The sequence below is a fragment of the Heterodontus francisci genome, chromosome 18 (genome assembly GCF_036365525.1).
Source record: "Heterodontus francisci isolate sHetFra1 chromosome 18, sHetFra1.hap1, whole genome shotgun sequence".
NCBI lineage: Eukaryota > Metazoa > Chordata > Chondrichthyes > Heterodontiformes > Heterodontidae > Heterodontus > Heterodontus francisci.
The window spans coordinates 56,815,326-56,840,698 of NC_090388.1; the positions used below are offsets into that span (position 1 = coordinate 56,815,326).

The following is a 25,373-nucleotide window of genomic DNA, read 5'->3' on the forward strand; positions in this document are numbered from 1 at the left end:
CACTATGAATTAAGTTTTAGAGAGCGAAATAAATGATTGGGGCATACGCATGGATTAAGGTAGAAGCTGGAATATCAAACAAACTTTATTTTATCATAATGGAGAAATCTGACATTCCACAAATAGTTAATTTTCTAGGGGCCAGAGGGGTTCTGCAGCAGTAATTATGAACTTAGTACAGCATTAAAAACCCATTTACACCTCATGCAACAAGGTGTAACTTTTTCAAGTCTTTTAACATCGAGTCTATAATGGTGTAAAAAGGGATGATTTCTTCAGTTCAGAGATTTCTATTTGATCGCTGTCTGGGGGTGGGGGTGGGGGGTGCGAGTTAAACAGTGCACCCTATGGGAAGTTTAGATCACTGGCAGCAACTTCTAGATTTCCACATTTAACTACGGTCATGCAGATTCCAGAAGTTGCTGTCAGTATCAGAGGAGTAAAGACATCAGATGCTGACAATATTGCCATCATTATAAGCACAAAATCAGGCCCACTATCTCCTCCTTTTCACCTGCTCCCAGAAAGCATATAAGCATTGCTCAGGGGCAATATCAGCCCGTAGGAAGGAAAATGATTGAGGGCTGGAGGGGTTATGGAGTTTAACAGTGAGTCAAATTGCTCTTTGTTTTGCTTCCCTAACTATTTAAACAAAACACTTGTGTCATTTAGCCCCCAAATGGAACTGGAAGACAGAAAGAAAACAAATCGGGTGTTTAAAGATATGTGGCAAATGCTTACAGGGTTTTTGATGATGGCACTAACTGTTCAACATTATCGGAGGATAAAGTTCAAATCAATGAGCTGGTAAAAAAAAAACTACACCCATCATGAAGCAGCATGCCAGAGATTTACAGTCAAACTTATAACAGACTATGGCCAAACAAAAGCAATTACACTTCAAAAATACTTAACTGACTGTAAAACACTCAGGAATGTCCTGTGGTCGTGAAAAGCGTGAATTAAATGCAAGTCTTTATTTCATCTCTAGTTTGCAAAACTGAATTCTTACCTGAAAACGTCCCATTTTAACTACTCCACTTCCAATACCAGTAATTGCAGTTGTGTTTGATGCTATGACACCTTCCTCTTGAGACTGTGACACTGCCTCAGAAGGCAAATCTGGCTGTGCTGTAGTAGTCATACTGTCACCTAGCTGTGGTACATGACCTGGAGTGGGAAAAAGGGAGAAAAAAAAACACTGGAGAAATATATTTATAAATTAGATTATCTTAAAACTAGATTCAGATCACATGGTTGAGTATATTCAAAATGTTAGCTCTACAAGTCAGCATTCAAAATTGGACTGGTTTACTTGAACAAAAATTAAATGAGGAAATCGACCCTGTGTAGGTCTGTGTGTCTGACAGCTATCAAATAAAATGTTTAAATTTTTGAACTGTCAGCATAACATAGGTGATAATCAGGTAGTTCCAACAGTCAAGGTGGCTGATTATCAGGAGAAATAATCGGAGACAGTTTGCTTCAAATGCCAAGTACATTTTTTTTTAAAGTGAACTCCAAGTACAATGAGGAATGACACTTTCTCTGAGCTTAATGCAATTGAAGTCCAGAACATCACACTATAACTAATTGAAAAAGAATTTGATTTGTTTTTCCAAGTTGTTTAAATTACAATTATGGAAAAATTAACAATTGCCTTTATCAGCCCTAGTCAGCCAGGAATGCGCTTGGATGAATTGTTGTAGTGTACCAATATTTAAATAAAACTCTACCAATCCATTGAAAATCCACATGACTTTTTTCCCCCAAAATTCATATAAGGATCTTAAGTTCCATTAATAGCTGCACATGCAATGAAAAAAAAAATTCAAGCCACATTTCGCTTAGTACAAAACGTCTTATTATGTACTCTAATCATTCATTACACACCTTTCACTCAGTAGCAGTGAATTCATGATCACTACTCAAAGATCCTATTATATTCAGCTGTCAAGATTTTTCTTTGATGAGTGGCAGTAATCCATTACAACATTGCAGAAGACCACAAGACTTGTTTGCCTGCAAGGAGTGCTGCAGTATCTAGCTTATTTCAATAAATTCTTTACCTTCATCAGGCAGGCTAGTTGTTGTATAGCTCTGTCCAACAGGCACCGTCGACCCATTCACTGGAACCAGACCCTGCGAAAACAGAAAAAAGGATCAGTTTAATGAAAACACAAGAGGATTAGGGTGTTTGATTTGTACTAATTTACTTATTCAACACACATTCCCAATTAAGTTGCAGTAATTTGCAGAATATTTAATTTTGTGCTGCTTTGGAGCATCATCACGAAAGGACTAACATATGGGACAAAACACATTGGAGTCACAAGTGTGCACATTATCAAGCTTCCGCCATGGCTAAAGTTTGCATCCCATTTGGATCACAGCATTTTTGTGTTGTTCAAGTAATCTTTTATTTTGCACCACAGAGCCAGTTGAGCTTGGTGTCAAGGACAGTTATGGATATGCACCTATGTACTCGGACACAGAATTCTGGATTGGATTAAGGGTAGAGGTGGATTTGACAAAACAATATTTGAGGTGATAAAGATGTGAAAAAGAGCATCGGTAGTGGTGAAGTGAGATAGGAACACAAGTGAGCAATGCTTTGGAGGTGTCTTACCTTTGGACCGGTTGCAGGCTTTCAAATTTAGTGTCGAACAGAAAATTGAAGCTGAACACCATCAGGTTCAGTTCTAATAGACAACCAGAAAAGTTAATGAGACTGGAGCCAATTGCATACAAGTGCTGGCAAAAGCTAAAGAAGATTGGTCACAAAGTGGTCGCAAATGGATTGCATCGTAAACAGAGTGCAAGTTCAGAATTTGGCGAGAGTGGGAATTGGTGATGTTGTAGACAGTGAGGAGGAAAGCCTTAGATTACAGGACGATATAGATGGGCTGGTAAGATGGGCAGAACAGTGGCAATTGGAATCTAATCCTGAGAAGTGTGAGCTGATGCATTTTGGTAGGACTAACAAGGGAAGGGAATATACAATGGGTGGTCGGACCCTAGGAAGTACAGAGAGGCAGAAGGACCTTGGTGTACTTGTCCATAGATCACTGAAGGCAGCAGCAGAGGTAGATAAGGTGGTTAGGAAGGCATATGGGATACTTGCCTTTACTAGCTGAGGCACAGAATACAAGAGCAGGGAGGTTATGATGGAGCTGTATAAAACGCTAGTTCGTCCACAGCTGGAGTACTGTGTAGAGTTCTGGGCACCACACTATAGGAAGGATGTGATTACACCGGAGAGGGTGCAGAGGAGATTCACCAGCATGTTGCTTGGACTGGAGCATTTCAGCTATGAAGTGAGACTGGATAGGCTAGGGTTGTTTTCCTTAGAGCAAAGGCAGCTGAGGGGGGACCTGATTGAGGTATACAAAATTATGAGGGGAATAGAGAGGGCAGATAGGAAGAAACATTTTCCCTTAGCGGAGGGGTCAATAACCGGGGGCATAGATTTAAGGAAAGGGGCAGGAGGTTTAGAGGGGATTTGAGGAAAAATATTTTCACCCAGAGGGTGGCTGAAATCTAGAACACACTGCCTGAAGGGATGGTAGAGGCAGCAACCCTCACAACATTTTAGTATTTAGATGAGCACTTGAAACGCCATAGCATACAAGGATACGGGCCAAGTGCTGGAAAATGGGATTAGAATAGCTGGTGCCTGATGGTCGGCACGGACACGCTGGGCTGAAGGGCCTGTTTCTGTGCTTATGACTCTATGACCATGTGGAGTGCTGCAGGAGCCTCAGCCCTTGCCTTTATCCAACAGGTACAAGGTTCGAGCTGTCTGTGTGGATTAAGGCAAAGGCTGCAGGGTGAATGAGCAAACTGACACAGCACTGTGGTACAGGATGCCATTCAAGTGGGGGGAGTGAACAGGAAGTGGTAGTGGTCGGGGGACAGTATAGTCAGGGGAATAGAAAAGCAGAACCTCAAAGGTAACAATCTATAGATTGTCATTTGGTGGTACAGAACTTGAGAATTGCTGAAAATAGACATGTTGTCGAAGCTTTTCGTCTTACACTCAAGAGGACAATACACAAGAATAACCAATGTCAGGGAAAACAACAACTTATACTGCATGAGAAGAGTGTGCTGATTGGTTGGCAAGTGACCTCTGATTGGTAGAGGCGTTGCCATGGAGAATGCATCAGTTTACTGTGACAGACAGTTAACTGTCAAGTTTTGTTTGAAATTTAAACCAGGCAGCTTGACTTTGGTCAAGGCACTGCCTTGAGGAATGAACCAGTGAATGGCTGTCACTTATTTTGTTCAGCTGAAACAGGCGCAATGTGTGTACATGTTCTTTTTGTCTGTGAAGAACAGAGCCCTGTGTATTAACATATGTAGCTTCCAGTACACACAAATGTGCCACACTGTGAGCCCTATTGACAATCTTAAATTGGTTGTCAGCGTAATTCTTAGCACACTGTGGATTATTTAGCAAATGTCGTCCAATCGCAGAATCACATCTAATGTTGGACATTGTGTTTTGAGTTTTGCAAGTCCGGGCTGGTTGAGTACAGCCTGTACCTTGCCCATTGCGAAGAGCGGAAGGGACATGTTGTTTGATACGATCCGCCAGTCTTTGGGATGATCCGCCAGTCTTTTCTGCCATCAAGCCAAAAAGACGTCCTGCCTATCACAGAAATGAGTAATGTGATATATGAATTTCAATGCCAGTGTGAATCTAGGTATAAAGGCCATACGTCCCAAAGACTAGTGTCACGTGTGTTATGAAAGTGATTGTATATTTTTTAAGTATATGTTTTTGAGGATTTATATTTAAATTGTGAAGATGGATTCATTGGAAGACTGAGGATTTCAGTCTTTGGACTGTGGACTTTGCTTTGTTGTTGACAGTTCATTGAAAGGACACTGAGATGTTGTTTAAAAATAGCCTTGCTGGAAGTCATGTGCTTTAAGCAACAGACAACAGAAAGCTTGGTGACCCGGCGAAGATTTTTTTACAGAGGAGTGACAGGTCAAGATTCATAGGGGTCAGGACAGTTGACTCTTGAGATATTGTTTTTGGTTTCGCTTTGGACAGTGTGTTGGGGTGTGAACTGTTTTGAAGACAGTTGGAGAAAACCAGCCAAGAGAGCAGCCACCATCAGCTATTCCATCTCTTTGAGAACTTCCTGAAAGTCAAGTGTAAAAAATGGAGAAACTGATGAAGCCTGCCAGAAACTCCTGATGCTGCACTTCTCCCTGAAAGCCTGCCTAACTGATCCTCAATGTCGTCTGAAAAGAACTGCTCTAGAAAGACCCCAATGACAACCGTCTACACGTCTTTGGGACCTCAGACCAAAAAGGGACAACGGACATCTCTCCATATCTTCTCTTTTTCCTTCAAGAATTAGCAAGTGTTTGGCCAAAGTATTCTTTTTCTTTGTAAAAGATCTCTGCGGTGAGAATTTCTGTACTTTTTTGTGTGTGTGGGGAATTTTCTTATTTCAGTCAGTGTGTTAATGCCTTGCTTCATTGCAGGTTAAGTCTTGTTTTATAATAAACTGAAAATTTTCTTAAAGAAATCTGGTTGTTATATTTTATTCTGGGATAAAGAATAGAGTATATGATCGACTGCATCTGTAGCTGGATAAACATTTAAAAATATATATTTCGTGACCTGTGGAGAAGTGGAACTAGAAAAGACAGTACACTCCTCCTACCACGCTCATAACACATGGTATTCACATGATATTTGACAAAACTAAGGTGGTGTCAACAATTCAAGCAATCAAGACCCAAACCAATGCAAATTTACTTATTCAATTAAACCTGAAGCACCTATTCCAAAGTAACAATCTGCGTGCCCGAGTTTGCCCCACAGTTCAACAGACTCCACTGCAGAGTAATCCTAGTGCAAACCACTACTTAGCTGATGTGAAATTTCTCTTTTCACTGCACAGTTTTAGATTTTCATGGCATAAGTATTCTATCAACCAGTTCAATAGACAGCAGAGACCTATATGAGCCTGCCAAAGCTACCCCAATGACAAAGCTACCCCTGCTATAAATTGTTTCTTCAAATGTACCGTACAACGTACAATGCACAGGCAGTTCACCACCACCTTCTCGAGGGCAATTAGGGATAGGCAATAAATGCTGGCCTTGGCAATGGTGCTCACATTCCATGAATGTGTAAAAACAAAAAGCTAATAAGAACATTTCTGTTCCAACAAGTTCTCCAAGTGACTTGCTGCTTTGGAAACTGAACAGCAGGCAAAACCAATTTGATATTATTCAATGAGTTTAAAAGTTAAACACTCCCAATATTCTTTCACTGAGGTGACCCAAATTTACCTCTAACTTGGCTAAACTCCCTCGAACAAAGTCAGGAATTCAAACCACACTACTAGATCTTGAAAAGTTGGTTGTATAACACCTCGACACTCACCTGCACTGATGTGATAGGAACTGGTACATTCATCACAGTCTCTGGACTCAGGGCTCGTCTCAATTGGGCATCCAAAGTGTCCAATGGCTGTTGTGACTGAAGGACAACAGAAGTTTTTCCAAGTTACTTAGCCTCGAATTCACACGTCAATCTATAGCCTGCACTTCTTACCCAAAGACAGAAGCTCATTTCCAATCCTCATTAATATTTCAACTGAAAAGTTACTGCAGCTAAAGATACAACTTCCCCTGCGATACGAATCAAACATATTGCAAAGCTCACCAAAAAACCGCCCAAATACAAAAGTTCAAAGTATTAACTTTGGAGTACCATTACACAAACCAAATGTGGTCAATAGTGCCTCCTTTTTTTAAGTGTGCTGATTGAAGCTTAAAGCAATCATCTTGGCCACCTGCACAAACAAGAAAGGAGGTTGGAGGGATATAAAGAGGTCAGAGGAGGTATTCCTCTGTTTTAATCATGTAGTTCCTAGTGGGCAGCTCATTGGCAATAAATAGCCTCTTATCTATCAGCCCATCTGCCCTCTTGGTCAGAAGTAGTTTGTGGCCCTAGGAGAAAATTTAAAAAGAGGTAGTCTGAAGAATCTAACCAACATACACACATACCATTTTACTTTCTAAATTAATCTACATTTCCAATGTCTGATTGAATGCAGTCTCTGTTTACTGTTACTTGTCACTTGGCCAACTTTGTATCCATGCTGCTACTGTCCCCTTTTATTCCACAGACTTCAACTTTGCTGGCAAACCTATTACATGGCACTTTATCAAACACCTGTCGGAACTCAATATAGATCGCATCAACTGCATTACCCTCATCAACCCTCTCTATTAACTCACCAAAAAACTCAATCAAGCTGACAAATCTCATTTAAACCTTTACCAAATCTGTGCTGGCTTTCCTTAATTAATCTACATTAGTCCAAGTGACTGTTAATTTCTTCCAAGATTATCGTTTCTAAAAGCTTTCATACTACCAAGGTTAAACTGACTGGCCTGTTTATCCCCATTTTAGGAGAAGCTTCATAGGGCAGTATAGCCTGTCAATATAGTAATCCAGCTCCCTCCCCTGAAAAGGGGTATAAAAAAAAAAGATTGAGCACATCGGAGACTTTTACTGCAGTCAACGAGCAGGATCCCAAACGGCAGCAGCAGGAGAATCTGCAATCAACAGCAGCTGGCCACTGCAGGTGATTGAGAGACTAATTACTGGTGTTATGACAGTATTTCTATAAATTTTGTTAAGTTTTTCTTTTGAAGACTCATGTATTTTAAAATTATGGACATAGTTTTATTTGGGAAAAGTGAAAAGGATTCCATGGATGCTTTTTTCACTGGGGTTATTAAAAAGAGTTCAATGGAAGGTCTTTCCGACTTGGTTTGTAAAGAACCCTTACTGGAAGTCACCTGTCTTCAAAAAAAATACTCAGCAGGGGCTTTTTGACTTGGGTGGAGATGTTGATAGAGAAGTGACAGGTCAAGATTATAAGAGTCAGGAGGCTTGACTCTCGAGATCTTGTTTTGAGTTTGCTTTGGACAGTGTGTGGAATGTGAACTGTTTTGAAGGCAGTTGGAGAAAACCAGCCAAGAAAGCAGTCACCATCAGCACCTTCTTCTATCTCTATGAAAAGCCTGTCAGTTTTTCCACTTCTTTGAGAAGCTCTTTGAAGTGAATGCAAGAGAAATCGATGCTGAATTCCTCCTGAAAGGTCTGCCAGAAACCTCTAATGCCGCATTTCCCCTGAAAAACCTGCTAAACTGATCCTCAAACGTCGCCTGAAAAGAACTGTTCTCAAAAGATCCCTGTGACAGCTGTCTACGTATATTTGGGACGCCAAACCAAAAAAGGGACACCTGATATCTTTCCATATCTTTTTTTTCCTTCAAGAATTAGCAAGTATTTGGCCAAAGTATTCTTTTTTGTCTTTTTTTGTAACAGAGCTCTAAAGAGAAAATCTCTATTTTTCGGTTAACCAGTGTGTGTATATCTATGAATGAATGGCTACGGTAAAAAGGGAACTTTCATATTTCACTCAGTTAATGTTTTGCTTCATTACTGGTTAAGTCTTGTTTTATAATAAACTGATAACTTTGTTGTTTATTAAAGAAACCTGGTTGGTGTATTCCATTCTGGGATAAAGAGTAGAGTCCATGATTGACCTCACCGGTAACTGGGTAAACATTTAAATATATGTTGTGACCTGTGGAGAAGTGGAACCAGAAAAGACAGTGCACTCCTCCCACCTTGGTTCTAACACTTGCTAATGCTAATATTCGAGCATTCTGATGCTAGATATTGGTGAAGTATTTATTTGCTGGGAACAGAGTAACAGCCATTTTAAATTTTTTTTTCTCCTCGCTCAACTTGTTAAATCTTAGTTATTTTAACTTTTCTGTATTCATTTTAATCTGTGCCCATTTTAAATCGGTAATCATGGGGACAAATAAACCAGAACCCCATTAAGTATAACAACCTCGTCTTGCAGGCCCCCACCTGCCAAGAATGAGGCACATTAATTTTGTCCTGAACATTAATTTTAAACTGTTACTGGAGTGAAGAAAGGACTTGTTAAACAGATCAGCCGTGGCTGGAAAAGACATTTGCATATTAACAGACAGTGATCGGAAGGACAAAGGACCATTAGCTGACACATTCAACACACAATGAACCTTGATCACCAGGTATCGCGTGTAAGAGGAGCATTCCAGACACTGCTAAGGTGATACAATCCAAGAAGTGGTCAGAGCAGTTATTCACATGACTAACCTACTTGGCAACCTGGGTTTTTCTGAATCGTACGTACAGTTTGAACGGAGTGTGTCTGTTTGCTCCTGTACTGAGAAGATCTCTCCTGTCTGCTCCATCTCTTTATCACAAGCCTCTGAATCCACTGAAGACAAATGAACCCCAAGAGAGAAAAGTCTCCTACAGCGAACAAGGTTTAAGAATACTGGGCCCCAACAAAAAGCAAGATCTACCTACAATCAAGGACTCTACAGTGAGCTCGACGAACTGCAACAAAGACTTTTCAGATACTGCCTCAAACTTTTCCACTTTATTTTTCTTCTGCTCTTTTCTGTCTCTATTTGCATGTGTGTATCGCATATGCATGCTCGCGTGGGCACATGGTGTATCCGTAGGTGTCAACCAAATTGGAGTTTATGTTCAAGTTTAATAAGTTTCAATTTTTCTTCTTTAAACCTAAGGAAACCTGTTTGGGCTGGTTTCTTTGCCTTATAATTGGAAAGCGGTGAACAAGGATTCAGCAAGCGGGAGCTAAAAAGAGTGTTAAAAAATTAAACCCTGTTACGCTAAGACCAGGTGAAGGTTGAGAGGGACCCCGAGACCCCTTTCTCACCTGGTCGCAACAACCTTTTGAGTGAGTCATCAATTCGTTTACTCGTAATTCGTGGGTCAAAATGAACGATAAGCTTGAATGAGTGTTTTAAATCAAAAGGGCTTACAGAATAGCGTCCCTAAGTGAGCCCTGCATAAAAAAAACACTCAAATTTAAAGGGGATGAACTATTAATTAAGTATATAGAGGGAAAGTTATCTTTAAATGAGGGCTGGATTTGAATGTTTCTAAGTAAAAATAGCCTGGTGTGTGAAGCAGAACAATGCATGCAAGATACAATCCGCTGCCTGGTATATTAAAAACGCTGTTTGGTTTTTGGCCTACCAGAAGCAGTTTAAAGATGATGAATATGAAAAGATCAGGTTAAGAAAAGAAATTGAGGAACAAGAAGACAAAAGCTAGAGATCGAGAGGCAGTGGTTAATTAGGTAGTTAGAGAAGTGTGAGCGAGGAGAGTTGAAGTTACAGGACATGAAAGGAAAAAAGATTGTCCTGGAGGATGTGGAGTGACAGCATTCAAATGTTGTAAAAGAGTGGCTTTTAAGAAAGCCCTATGTTTAGGGAAAAGAAATAAGTTAAAAAGACTCACAGCAAAAGTTAAAACTGCTGTAAGGGAATAGGTGTCATGTTCTGTTTTTAAGGGAAACGCAACTGGATTTTGTTTTCTGTGGATGTGCATGAGTGTGGTGGGAAGCTGCCTATGCTCTTCTTTGCAGTGATAAAAGTCATTAACCATTTGTAGTCTTGTCTTTAATGTTGGGAGCATAAGTTTGTTACTCGTCCTCTCTATGTATAAATACATGTTTTGAGAAACTTCAGTCATGTTTTGGTTTTGAGCCAGCTGAAAATCTAAATTTACAGGAATCAATATTTCTAAATTGCATTGAAGTACGAAAGTATGAATGAGATTGTTGAGTCAGCTCATTTCAATTTAAGATTGTGCATGCAGAATTGGGATATAAAAACTGAATTCTATCTAAGATGCTGTTGTGGGTTTTATTTTAGTCTAAAATTTAGCTTTGCAACTGTGAAAGGCACCGAAGAGTTTGTTTTAAAAGAGATGAGCATCAACTTTGAAGACGTCTGGCAGAAGTCCAATTTGAAATTTTCAAGACACTTTGCTTGAATTGAACTGGAGCTTTTTTCCAACAAAAAATAACTAATCGCTTTTTTGCAGTTTAAATTAAAGACAAGTCTTAGTGATTTTTTTTTCAAATGTGGTTAAGTAGCAAACTTCAGGAATTGAAAATTGGTTTAAGGGTGAAAAAGTATAAGTATGAGAGATATGGGAAAGATTCTGTCTCCTTCACTACTGTTAAAAGACTGCAAGGTTGCAGTGTTGTCTCTTTAAAACACTGGAGTGAATGTTTCAGAGCTCACAAGCTGTGATGAGCTCCACCCTGAAGGTTTTATTTAACTGTGGAAGTTAACTTTTTCTTTAGTTTTATTACAGTCATTTGGAACATAAGTACATACAAATTAGGAGCAGGAGTAGGCCACTCGGCCCTTTGAGCCTGCTCCGCCATTCAGTAAGTTCATGGCTGAACTGATTACTCCACATTTCCACCTACCCCCGATAAGCAAAGGGGTGCAAGGTTATCAAGAATCTATCCATCTCTGCCTTAAAAATATTCAAAGACTCTGCTTCCACTGCCTTTTGAGGAAGAGAATTCCAAAGACTTGTGACTCTGAGAAAAAATTCTCCTCATCTCTGTCTTAAATGGGCAACCCCTTATTTTTAAACAGTTACCCCTAGTTCTAGATGCTCCTACAAGGGGAAGCATCCTTTCCACATCCAACCTGTCAAGACCCCTCAGGATCTCGTATGTTTCAATCAAGTTACCTCTTACTCCTCTAAATTCCAGCCGATACAAGCCTAGCCTGTCCAATCTTTCCTCATAAGACAGCCCGCCCATTCCAGGTATTAGCCTAGTAAACCTTCTCTGTACTAACTCCAAAGTTTTTACATCCTTCCTTAAATAAGGAAACCAGTACTGTACACAGTATTCCAGGTGTGGTCTCACCAATGTCCTATACAGCTGAAGCATAACCTCCCTACTTTCGTATTCAACTTCGCGATAAACAATAATATTCTATTAGCTTTCCTAATTACGTGCTGTACCTGTATACTAACCTTTTGTAGGACACCCAGATCTCTCTGCATTTCAGAGCTCTGCAATCTCTCACCATTTAGATAATATGCTTTTTTATTCTTCCTGCCTAAGTGGACAATTTCCCACTTTCCCACATTATACTCCATTTGCCAGGTCTTTGCCCACTCACTTAACCTTTATTATATCCCTTTGTAGCCCCCTGATGTCCTTTTCACAAGTTTCCCACCTATCTTTGTCTCATCAGCAAATTTAGAAACCATACCTTCAATCCCTTCATCTAAGTCATTTATTTAAATATTTGTAAAAAGTTGAGGCCCCAGCACAGATCCCTGTGGCACACCACTCGTTACATCTTGCCAACCAAAAAATGACCCATTTACGCCTACTCTGTTCCCCGTTAGCTAACCAATCTTCTATCCATGCCAATATGTTACCCCCTTATTTTCCACAATACCTTTGATGTGGCACCTTATCAAATGCCTTCTGGAAATCTAAGTACAATACATCCACCAGTTCCCCTTTATCCACAGCACATGTAACTCACTCAAAGAACGCCAATAAATTGGTTAAACATGATTTCCCTTTCACAAAACCATGTTGACTCTGCCTGATTACCTTGAATTTTTGTAAATGCCCTGCTATAACGTCTTTAATAACAGCTAACATTTTCCCTGAGATAGATGTTAAGCTAACTGGCCTGTAGTTTCCTGCTTTCTGTCTCCCTCCCTTTTTGAATAAAGGAGTTACAGTTGTTATTTTCCAACCTAACAGAACCTTCCCTGAATCCAGGGAATTTTGGAAAATTAAAACTAACGCATCAACTATCTCACGAGCCACTTCTTTTCACAGCCTAGGATGAAGTCCATCAGGACCCGGGGACTTATCAGCCCACAGCTCCAACAGTTTGTTCAGTACCACTTCCCTGGTGATTGTAATTTTCTTTAAAGGCGTCTGAAACATAGGAAAATGATGTAACTTATATGTTATTTTTGAAGCGTGTGCTATTCTGTTCTGTTTAGTTAATAAGTGTTGGTTTGAATTAATTTGAAAGTTTTAAGGTTAACTAACCTGTTAAGTTGAGAAAACTCTAATTTAATTGGGACCACAGTGAAATTCTGGCTGTGATGATAGAATGTGCGGGAGGGCTTAAGATCCTGACTTAAGGTTTCCACATACAACGTTGGCGGTTTTGAATTTCTTAAATGTTTAATCATGTGAACCGGAATTTGCGATACTTTAAGGTGATTCTGGCTGCTTAATCATCTTGGTTTACCAAGAAAATCTTGGGTTGAAAACCTCTTTTAAAAAAGTCAAAATGTTTGGAAACAATTAGAGTTTAATCTAAAATGCTGCCTTCCCTGATGAGATTGTTTTTCCTTTGAAGTTGATAATGTTACTAATGATTTTTGTTGTTTTCAATCCCCAAGGGTAAAATATGGGGGAGTTGAAGAAAAGACTGTAAATGTATATAATAGGCATTATTAAATTTTAAGTTTCTAAATTGACAAATATGATTGGATAAATTAACTCATTGGTCTCTTGGGCAAAGCCACAGTGAATTGTTTTTTTTTAAACCTGTGATGATGGCTTCCAGGGCCAAAGGACTACTGATACCACAGCAAGAAATCCAGTAGTTTTTCTTCAGAACTTATCTGCAGACATCAAATGTCATGCATGGTGACGATTTGGACTAACGACATTGCCTTTCAAAGACTTGGTTTTAACCCATTCAGGCCATTTTTTAATCTTCCGAGACTAAGTGCTCCAGAAGGGAAGATATGGAGGTGACTGCTAAACTAGTTGCAAAACCTTCTGTTTTTAACATAAAACATCATGTAAAACCACCAAGCCTAGGCATCACTGTTTTGAGATTTGAATTTGCTATTTCAAACACTCAAAGGGAAAATTACCTGAAATTTAAAGGGATTATCAAATTTTCATTAAAAAAACCTAATGAAAAGCAGTCTAGGTGGTTCCTGGGCATCAAGAAAACGTAAAATTCTTTTGGAGGAAAAAACCCAACACCACTATTTGAATTTGGGATAATTTTGAAATGAAAAAATGTCAGGCACAATTCAGCAGGTTACATTTGAGAAAACAAAAAGTCATCTAAAAGAACAAAATGTTAATACTGGGACTGCTTGGGGATAAATGACTCTTGTTTCAAAGGTATTAGGAGAATCGTGTATTGGCTGATAGTTCTTCCAGGGCTCACGAGATAGAATATTAACTAATGGGATGACCTACTTGGGATAAAGGATAGAGAGGGGAAAATCTAACCAAGAAATGGGACTTAGAAAAATCACCCGGGTGCAATCCAACCAAACGTTTTCCTAGTAAGCCACAGGAATGGTTAGTGGGGAGCCAGATAATGGTACGAAACTATGTGAGGGTGGGTGTGTTTGACCCCCCTGAACAAGGGACCGCATAAAAGGGCAGCCCCTTGGTACACGGTTCAGCTACCATAGCAAGTTAAATGGATTAGTGAAAGTTCAGACTTGGATGATATTTTACCCTGATGTGCATCATGAGATGGTGCCTCTAATATTAACTCCAGCTGATGCGAGAGCTAATAAAAGCATTTTGGGAAAGGGCCAGCACAACATTGGCAGAATCCAAATTCAAACTGTTATGTTAATATAGTACAGAATTTTCAAGAAGTCCAGAACATACTAGTCAAAGACAGGGAAGTATAAATGAGACTAATAAATTGATAGCTTTCTCTTGGAGATGTTTTTATCCTTGCCTGTGAACTTTTTAAAGAGAACTGCATTTGATAGTCTGGCCACTATCAGAGACATCAGGGCCACAGTCGGGTAGAGGTAGCTGAATAGTATGCTTGATGGATATTATTAGAGCATGTCACTACCATAGTCTTGGAAATAATGTACTTAACATTCAACTTGCTCAAATAAGTTATTAATTTTGGTCTTAACATTCTGCTCCTGCCTGGAATATTTAGCAAAGCTTAAAAGGGACATTAACCAATCTAGAACAAACATTACTACAGCCGAGATACATCAAGATTATCACTGATGGGAAAAGCCGAAAAGCAACAACTGTTAAAATTGTCATAGTATGACAAGTCACACTAGACACTTGAGGGGGAATCTGTAAAGAAAAGCAAATTGACAAATTTTAGACTTGCTGAGCTGTGCTAAGGCAGTGAAACTAAAATATGCTATCAGAAAGAAACATAGGGCAGGTGAAGAGGAGACATTGGTATTGCAACAGACCTTGGAGATTGTCCAACTTAGATGAGATGGAGCCTTGTATTCTAGTAAATTCTACAAACATCTTTATCTGGAAGGGTGACTACAAGGGGCTTCATGGGATAGAAAACTACTTAAAGATAGCTGAAAAAAACCTTCTACGCATATTCAAATGTTATGGTTTAAACAATGAGCTCAGAATATAATTTGGCATTGTGATTTTAAGAGAAGCTTCATAGGACGGTATGGCCCATCAATATAAAATCATAGAAAGTTTACAGCACAGAAAGAAGCCACTTGGCCCATCGTGTCTGCACCAGCTGAAAAACAAAGCCACCTAGCCTAATCCCACTTTCCAGCATAAGTGCCATAGCCCTGCAGGTTACAACACTTCAGGTGCACAGATGAGGTTTTCTGCCTCTATCACCCTTTCAGGCAGTGAGTTCTAGACCCCCATCACCTTCTGGGTAAAAAAAAAGTTTATTTGTTTAGTTTAGAGATAAAGCACTGAAACAGGCCCTTCAGCCCACCGAGTCTGTGCCGACCATCAACCACCCATTTATACTAATCCTACACTAATTCCATATTCCTATCACATCCCCACCTGTCCCTATATTTCCCTACCACCTACCTATACTAGGGGCAATTTATAATGGCCAATTTACCTACCAACCAGCAAGTCTTTTGGCTTGTGGGAGGAAACCGGAGCACCCGGAGGAAACCCACGCAGACACAGGGAGAACTTGCAAACTCCACACAGTTGCTCATCTCCCCCGACCAATCATTTTAAATCTATGCCCCCTCATCACTGATCTCTCTACTAACGTAAATAGGCCCTTCCCATCCACTCTATACAGGGCCCTCACAATCTCAACCAAACGTCCCCTCAGCTTCATCTGTTCCAAGAACAACCACCCCAATCGATGCAATCTTTCCTCATAGCTGCAATTTTCCAGTCTTGGAAACATCCTTGTAAATCTCCTCTATACCCTCTCTAGTGCAATTACATCCTTTCTGTAATGAGCTAACCAGAACTGCACACAGTACTCAAGTTGTCGCCTAACTAATGTTTTATATAATTCCAGCATAACCTCCCTATTCTCTGCCTCAGCTAATAAAAGAAAGGAATCCATATGCGTCTTAACCACCTTATCGACCTGTCCTGCTACCTTCAGGCATCTGTGGACATGCACTCCAAGGTCCCTCACTTCCTCTAGACCTCTCAGTATCCTCCCATTTATTGTGTATTTTGTATATTGCTATCAGCAACCCCTCCCCCCACCGGCATCCACCTATCCCTGAGCAGGGGCCCAAACAACCCCACTGCCTTGTGGGCATCTCGGGAGAGACCAAGGCTAAGGGAGTAAACCCTAATAGAAAATCCGAAAACGGTCACGTGTCACCTTTGGCATGTTTCCGGCAGTTCCTGCAGCCATACCGGTGCCAAACATTGTGCTCTGCACTCCTTTGGACCCCACCAGGAAGGCAAAGAAGGGGGTTTTGACGCTTGGGCAACTCACAACCTCCGTATATCCGCCCAGGCATGCGCCATGGAGAGGTCACTTTATAGTCGCCTCACAGCGACCAAAACAACACAGAAGGCAGCAGTTAAGGGTTATAAGTCCAGCTCAATTGGCGGAGAGATTGGGTGCCACGGGTTGCCTTTGTCGGTGGGAGAGGTCATTGCATCTCACTGGACAGCTACCGCCAGCCTCAAAACGGGCAGCCCCCGGTCAGTAAGGTTATGTCCCGCCACAGTCCACCTGCTTCAATGGGTGCTTGGAGCTCAGAGTCATTGCCCAAAAAGTGGACTGCAACACCGCACCAAACAGCACGACCAAAAAAGGAAAGAAGGTACCAGCCCTTTGTTTTGCAAGCTGCAACGTCAGAACTGTGTTCTAGCCTGTCGGAAGACCTTACACAAATCAATGATTCTCGGAAGACCGCCATCATTAACAACGAGCTCAGTAGACTCAATGTGGACATTGCAGCACTTCAGGAGACACGCCTCCCTGCGAGCAGATCTCGAAGAAACAAGACTACACCTTCTTCTGGCAGGGTAGGGATCCTGAAGAACCAAGACAGCATGGATTGGGCTTCGCCATCAAACTCTTTGCTCCGCATGATAAAGCCACCCTCAAATGGCTCGAAACGCATAATGTCCATCCGAGTGCTCAGCACCTCTGGTCCACTACATCTACTCAGCAGCTATGCTCCAACACTCTACTCCCCACTTGAAGCTAAAGACCAGTTCTATGAGGAACTCCATAATATCATTAGTAGCATACCCAATACCGAACATCTGCTCCTGCTGGGGGACTTTAATGCCAGGGTTGGGACCGACCATGACTCATGGCCCTCCTGCATTGGGTGCTATGGCATTGGAAGGATGAATGAGAATGGACAGAGACTGCTTGAGTTGTGTACCTATCATAACCTCTGCATCACCAACTTGTTCTTTCATACTAAATCCTGTCACCAGGTTTCTTGGAGGCACCCAAAATCACATCGTTGGCACCAGCTGGGCCTCATCGTCACAAGGTGAGCCTCTTTAAAAAGCGTTCAAATCACACGCAGCTTCCACAGTGCGGACTGCGACACCGTCCACTCCCTGGTGTGCAGCAAGGTTAGACTCAAACCAAAGAAACTGCATCACTCCAAGCAGAAGAGCCGCCCGCGCAACACTAACAGAATTTCTTACCAAAGCTGTTACATAAGTTTCTAAATTCACTTGAAAAAGCCCTTCAAAACACTCCTACAGGGGATACAGAGACCAAGTGGGCCCACATCAGGGACACCATCTATGACTCAGCAAAGACCACCTATGGCAAACGTGTGAAGCAGAATGCAGACTGGTTTCAATCTCACTTTGAAGAGCTGGAACCGGTCATATCCGCTAAGCGCATTGCACTGCTGAACTACAAGAAAGCCCCCAGCGAGTTAACATCTGCAGCACTGTGCAGTGCTTCTGGCTGCTTTAAAAGAACAGCCAGGCGCTGCGCAAATGACTACTGGCAACACCTATGCAGTCATATTCAGCTGGCCTCCGACACTGGAAACATCAGAGGAATGTATGATGGCATTAAGAGAGCTTTTCGGCCAACCATCAAGAAAATCGTCCCCCCTCAAATCTAAATCAGGGGACACAATCAAAGACCAACGCAAGCAAATGGACCGCTGGGTGGAGCACTACCTAGAACTGTACTCCAGGGAAAATGTTGTCACTGATACCGCCCTCAATGCAGCCCAGTCTCTGCCGCTAATGGATGAGCTGGACGTACAGCCAACAAAATCGGAACTCAGTGCTGCCATTGATTCTCTAGCCAGTGGAAAAGCCCCTGGGAAGGACGGCATTACCCCTGAAATAATTAAGAGTGCCAAGCCTGCTATACTTTCAGCACTCTACGAACTGCTTTGCCTGTGCTGGGACGAGGGAGCAGTACCACAAGACATGTGCGATGCCAATATCATTGCCCTCTATAAGAACAAGGGTGACCACGGTGACTGCAACAACTACCATGGAATCTCCCTGCTGAGCATAGTGGGGAAAGTTTTCACTCGAGTCGCATTAAACAAGCTCCAGAAGCTGGCTGAGCGTATTTACCCTGAGGCACATTGTGGCTTTCGAGCAGAGAGATCCACCATTGACATGCTGTTCTCCCTTCGCCAGCTACAGGAGAAATGCCGTGAACAACAGATGTCCCTCTACGCTGCTTTCATTGATCTCACCAAAGCCTTTGACCTTGTCAGCAGACATGGTCTCTTCAGACTACTAGAAAAGATTGGATGCCCACCAAAGCTACTAAGTATCATCACCTCATTCCATGACAATATGAACGGCACAATTCAGCATAGCGGCGCCTCATCAGACCCCTTTCCTATCCTTAATGGTGTGAAACAGGACGGTGTTATTGCACCTACACGGTTTGGGATCTTCTTCTCCCTGCTGCTCTCACATGCGTTCAAGTCTTCAGAAGAAGGAATTTTCCTCCACACAAGATCAGGTGGCAGGTTGTTCAACCTTGCCCATCGAAGAGCAAAGACCAAAGTACGGAAAGTCCTCATCAGGGAACTCCTCTTTGCTGATGATGCTGCATTAACATCTCACACTGAAGAATGTCTGCAGAGACTCATCGACAGGATTGCGGCTGCCTGCCATGAATTTGGCCTAACCATCAGCCTCAAGAAAACGAACATCATGGGACAGGAAGTCAGAAATGCTCTGTCCATCAATATCGGCGACCACGCTCTGGAAGTGGTTCAAGAGTTCACCTACCTAGGCTCAACTATCACCAGAAACCTGTCTCTCGATGCAGAAATCAACAAGCGCATGGGAAAGGCTTCCACTGCTATGTCCAGACTGGCCAAAAGAGTGTGGGAAAATGGCGCACTGACACGGAACACAAAAGTCCAAGTGTATCAAGCCTGTGTCCTCAGTACCTTGCTCTACGGCAGCGAGGCCTGGACAACGTACGTCAGCCAAGAGCGACGTCTCAATTCATTCCATCTTCGCTGCCTCCGGAGAATCCTTGGCATCAGGTGGCAGGGCCGTATCTCCAACACAGAAGTCCTCGAGGTGGCCAACATCCCCAGCATATACACCCTACTGAGCCAGCGGCGCTTGAGATGGCTTGGCCATGTGAGCCGCATGGAAGATGGCAGGATCCCCAAGGACACATTGTACAGCGAGCTCGTCACTGGTATCAGACCCACCGGCCGTCCATGTCTCCGTTATAAAGACGTTTGCAAACACGACATGACGTCCTGTGACATTGATCACAAGTCGTGGGAGTCAGTTGCCAGTGATCGCCAGAGCTGGCGGGCAGCCATAAAGGCAGGGCTAAAGTGTGGCAAGTCGAAGAGACTTAGCAGTTGGCAGGAAAAAGGACAGAAGCGCAAGGGGAGAGCCAACTGTTTAACAGCCCCGACAACCAGTTTTATCTGCAGCACCTGTGGAAGAGCCTTCACCCTAGAATTGGCCTTTATAGCCACTCCACACACTGCTTCACAAACCACTGACCACCTCCAGGCACTTACCCATTGTCTCTTGAGACAAGGAGGCCAAAGAAGAAGAAGAAGAAAGAAAAGAAGAATCAGCATGTTAGATGCTAGGTTGGTCTGGTTTGCATAGATTTCTGAGGCTTTGGTTAGTTTGAACAATAACTCATTTATTACATTACAGAAACTATATACACTTGCACTTAAGCAGGTCTAACCCTGCTGGCATTATGCTTCTCTCTCGCGGGTCGCTTACACGTGATCTCAGACATCATCACAGTGGGATTTGTTACTCACACCGTCCGTTTCAAACTATTATACTACATCTCCACCCTCCCCCCCCCCCCCCCCCAAAGTCTTTGTCCATATATAATTTTTCTACATGCATTCAATTTACATACTACCCCATCTCCCAAATCTCTGACATCACAGATTTAATCTGTCAGGAGGCTTCACAACTCTCCCTGTTCTTGTCAGAACCCGTGCTCTGCATTTCGTGATACCCATGTGGCCCTGATGTATTTTTTCTGAGATATCTGTCTGGAGTGGGACTGGAATCACCAGTCTCTCGTCATATAGGACAAATCATCCACAACAGTAAAGTGCTTTCTGCACTCGAAGTAGATTTTCATTAACATTCCACTGGACGTTGCTGTGGCCAACCTTGTGTGCAATATTGGCATATACAGATGCATTCCTCATCTTTCATCTGAGTATGACTAATTTCTTGGAGCTTTTGTGAATTTGCCAGCCATTGTGATGCAGTGAACTGTGTCTATGACAATTTCATTAATGAAATTAACATCCTGCAGGATGGTCAACAGTAGCTCTGGACAATGCATCTGCTGAAGTTTGCAATTTGCCCTGTACATATACCATTTCATACGTGAATCTCATTAAGCTCAACCGGAATCTCTGGATTCTCGGGAGGCATTCCAGCGAGTTCCTTTTCATCAAGTAAGGAAACTCGGGGTTTGTAGTCTGTCTCTATGACAACATTTAAGCCACTGATATAATCTGAAAACTTTTCACAAGCAGTGACTGTGACAGCCTTTTTCTTTATGACGGCGTGTCTTGTCTCAGTCTCAGACAATGCTCGAGATGCATAATAAACTGGTCTATGACATTCACCTGGCTGTTCTTGGAAAAGGACTGCCCCCAACCCTGTAGAAGAGGCGCTTGCCACAATTATGGTCAGTAGTTGAGGGGCTGTAATGCGCTAAGCTATCTCGTGAAATGAGCATTTCCTTGATCCCTTGTTCCTGATGTGCATTCCCAACACCACGCTTGAGCTTCCTTTAAGAGCTGTCTTAGGGGCTCAGTAACTTGCGCTAGATTGGGCAGAAATTTTGCCAGTTGATTAACCATTCCAAGGAATCGTTGAAGATCTTGGACAGGAAGAGAAGTTAGGAATTCACTAATGGTTCTCATCTTTTGTAAGTCTGCCATTATTCCCTTGCTACTAACAATGTGCCCAACAAAATGAATAGACGTTTGAGAATTCACACTTTTAAATGTCAGACTTTATTCCTGTAGGCAATTCAAAACCGCTCTAACCCTCAGGTCATGTTCTTTGACAGAGTCAACGTGGACTAAGATGTCGTCCATCTGGCATATTACTCCTTTAAGGTCCTGTAGAATGTTCAACATAGTTCTTCGGAGTATTTCAGGTGCAAATGGTATACAATTAAAACAAAATCTTCCGACCAGAACGATGAATGTGGTCAGTAACCTTGATTTTTCGTCCAAAGGAACTTGCCAAAAGCCACTATTCGCATCCGGCTTTGTGAACACTTTTGGATAGTTTCACCAAGCTTTTGTTCACTGGAGAACATCAGATGGATTTCTCTTGTGACAGCCTTATTAAGCTGAGTTAAGTCTACACAAATATGAAGAGTGCCGTTAGGTTTAGGAACTGGAACCATTCCCGAGCACCACTCTGTTGGCTTGTTGACAGGAGAAATGACTCCCATCCTGGTCATCTCTTCTACCTGAAGTTGAACTTGCTTTGTTCGTAGGTGTGGTGTCTTCCTAGGCGTAAAAAGACATAACAATTTTGCACCTTTTGTCAACGGGATGGTGTATTCTGTCTTAAGTCTTACCAGACCAGTAAATAATTTCAGAAAGTCTTTTTAGAAGTGACTCCTGGATTTTTGCTGCTTAATTTCTTCCATTTTCTTGATAAAATGAAGACCTATACAAGCTCTTCTGCTTAAGAGAAAATTCTTGATTCTGTAGAATATAGTATTTCCAAGATCTGCTTTCCCTTGTACTGGAGTGTTGCCTGTAGCTTTCCCTTGACTTTCAGTTCAATCCCTCCTGGACCTTGTAACTGAGTGTCTGTTGGTTGCAGACAATGCATTGATAACCATGGTTCATAGTCTGATAAAACTGTAACACTTGCTCCAGTGTCTGGTTTAAAGATGGTGATATGTCCGTTGACATATATATATCTACAGTCCAGAATGCATGATTCGGGTCATTCATCTCACCAAGAAGGTTTTTTGATTTCCTTCAGGAGGAGATTGTTCAACTCATTAATAGCTCTACTCATGAAGAACTTTTCTTTATAACTTTTTAAAATAGAGGTTTCACTTTGGCGCATCTTCCCGAAATGGCCAACTTTTGCAGTTAAGTAATTTTCTTCAAAAATTTTCTGGGTGTTGCATTGCAAGGACCACCAATGTTCACCATTGCCACAGAGTTATATATTGCTGTCAGCATGTTAGATGCTTGGTTGGTCTGGCTTGCAAAGATTTCTGAGGCTTTCTTAAAATGAAAGCATTCTGCTTTGTTTACAGGACATTGTTCGTGCCTGTGGGTCATTTTGGCGCCACAGTACTGGCAGGGTTTTATGGCGCCTTGCACCTTCCTTCGCAAACATAGCTTCTTTTCTGGTGCTTCTTTTACAGTCCTGGGCATAAGGAACTGTATGGTCATTGGAGGTTTCCTGACCCAAGGTTTTTCTTCACCTCTCAGGATTGCTCTATTCTGCTCACCAGCTGTATTTCTTTTTCTCGGGTGATGTCTTCTTTAGACTGCAATAAATTTGATCGGGATTCATCAGCAATACCAGCTATAATCTATCAATTCTGATTTTGGGTCTCCATATTCGCATCCTTCCACTAGCCTATAAAAGGTCATTAATAAATGCATCTACCGATTCACCTGGTTTCTGGACCCTGGGTGTTCTGGGTGTTGCATTGCAAGGACAACCATTGTTCACCGTTGCCACCGAGTTATATATTGCTGTCAGCATGTTAGATGCTTGGTTGGTCTGGCTTGCAAAGATTTCTGAGGCTTTGGTTAGTTTAAACAATAACTCATTTATTACATTATAGGAACTTTCTACACTTTCACTTAAGCTTGTCGAACCCTCTGCTGGCACGATGCTTCTTCTCTCTCTCTCTCTCTCTCTCGAGTCCCTTACATGTGATCTCTGATATCACAGTGGGAGGTGTTGCGCACACTGTCCCAAACATTCAAACCCTTATACTACAGTCTATTCTTTTGCCTTGTTTGACCTCCCCAAATGCATCACCTCACTTCTCTGTGTTAAACTCCATTTGCAACTTTTCTGCCCACTTGACTAGTCCATTGATCTCTTCCTGCAGCCTACAGCTATCCTCCTCACTATCAACCATGTGGCCAATTTTTGTGTCGCCTGCAAAGTTTTTGATCATTCCCCCTACATTTATGTCCAAACTGTTAATATACATCACAAAAAGCAGGGGACCTAGTACTGAGCCCTGCAGAACCCCACTGGAAACAGCCTTTCACTCGCAAAAACACCCATCAACAACTGCCCTTTGTCTCCTGCCAGAGCCAATTTTGTATCCAGCTTGATACAATCCCCTGGATCCCGTGTTTTTTTTTTAAACCAGTCTGCCATGTGGGACCTTGTCAAAAGCCTTGCTAAAATCCATGTAGACCACATCAACTGCACTACCCTCATCAATCTTTCTTGTTACCTCCTCAAAAAATTCAAATCAAGTTAGTCAGACACAATCTTCCGTTAACAAATCCATGCTGACTATTGAAGAAGGGTCACTGACCCGAAACGTTAACTCTGCTTCTTTCCACAGATGCTGCCAGACCTGCTGAGTGATTCCAGCATTTCTTGTTTTTGTTCCATGCTGACTATCCCTTGATTAATCCATGCCTTTCTAAGTGACAGTTTATCCTGTCTCTCAGAATTGATTCCAATAATTTGCCCACTACCGAGGTTTGACTGACTGGCTTGTAATTATTCTGAGTATCCCTCGCTCCCTTTTTAAACATAGGTACAATGTTAGCAGACCTCCAATCCTCTGGCACCACACCTGTATCCAGTGAGGGCTGGAAAATGATGGTCAGACTTTCCATTATTTCCTCTCTTGCTTCTTTTAACAGCCTGGGGTACATTTCATCCAGCCCTGGTGATTTATCCACTTTCAAGGATGCTAATCCCCTTAATACTTCCTCTCTCCCTATGTTTAATCACATCCAATACTTCACACTCCTCCTCCTGAACTACAATGGCCTGCATCATTCCCCTCTTTTCTGAAGACAGACACAAAGTATTCTTAAGACCCATACCCACATCTTCCACCTCTACAAATAGGTTTGGTCTTTTATGGGCCCTACTCTTTGCTTAGTGGAATTCTTACTCTTAATGTATTAAAAAAAAACATCTTTGGGTTCACGGTGATTTAATTTTCTAATATTCTTTCATGCCCTCTTTGCTTTCTTAATTTCCTTTTTGATTTCACCCCTCCACTTTCTATACTCCTCTCTACTTTCTGTAGTATTGAGTTCTCTGTGTCCGACATAAGCTTTCCTTTTCTGCATCATCATACCCTGCAAGGTCCTTGGCATCCAGGGGGCTCTAGATTTGGCTGTCCCTTCCTTTTTCTTTGTGGGAATAGGTTTACTCTGAACCCCCTGAATCTCCTCTTTGAATGCCTCTGATACTAATTTACCTTCAAGTAGCTGTTTCCAGTCCACTTTTACGAAATCCCTCCTCAGCTTAGTAAAATTAGCCTTACCCCGATTTAGGACTTGAACTCCTGTTCTCTGTCCTTTTCCATAATTATGCTAAAACTAACTGAATTATCACTACCACCAAAATGCTCTGCCACTGACACTCCTTCCACCTGCCTAACAAATTCAGAACTGTACCCTCTCTTGTTGGACTTGCTACAAACTGGCCAAAAAAGTTCTCCTGAATGCACTTTAAGAATTCTGTTCCCTCTATTCCTGTCACACTAAAACTATC

At 41.9% G+C, this 25,373-nt stretch overlaps 1 protein-coding gene across 11 annotated transcripts in view; it reads right to left on the reverse strand.

Annotated features, from left to right (window-relative positions):
• Positions 1-25,373, reverse strand: part of LOC137379651 (serine/threonine-protein kinase WNK1-like) — a 275,316-nt gene that overhangs the window by 34,666 nt on the left and 215,277 nt on the right. For 9 of the 11 annotated variants that reach the window (XM_068050782.1, XM_068050783.1, XM_068050788.1 and 6 more), the window contains 3 exons: positions 6,416-6,511; positions 2,070-2,142; positions 1,013-1,170 (listed from right to left, as the gene is read on the reverse strand). In XM_068050782.1, coding sequence (XP_067906883.1) covers positions 1,013-1,170; positions 2,070-2,142; positions 6,416-6,511 — 327 coding nt within the window. The remainder of the gene's footprint in view (positions 1-1,012; positions 1,171-2,069; positions 2,143-6,415; positions 6,512-25,373) is intronic. The other 2 variants (XM_068050789.1, XM_068050787.1) reach the window with 1 other exon arrangement.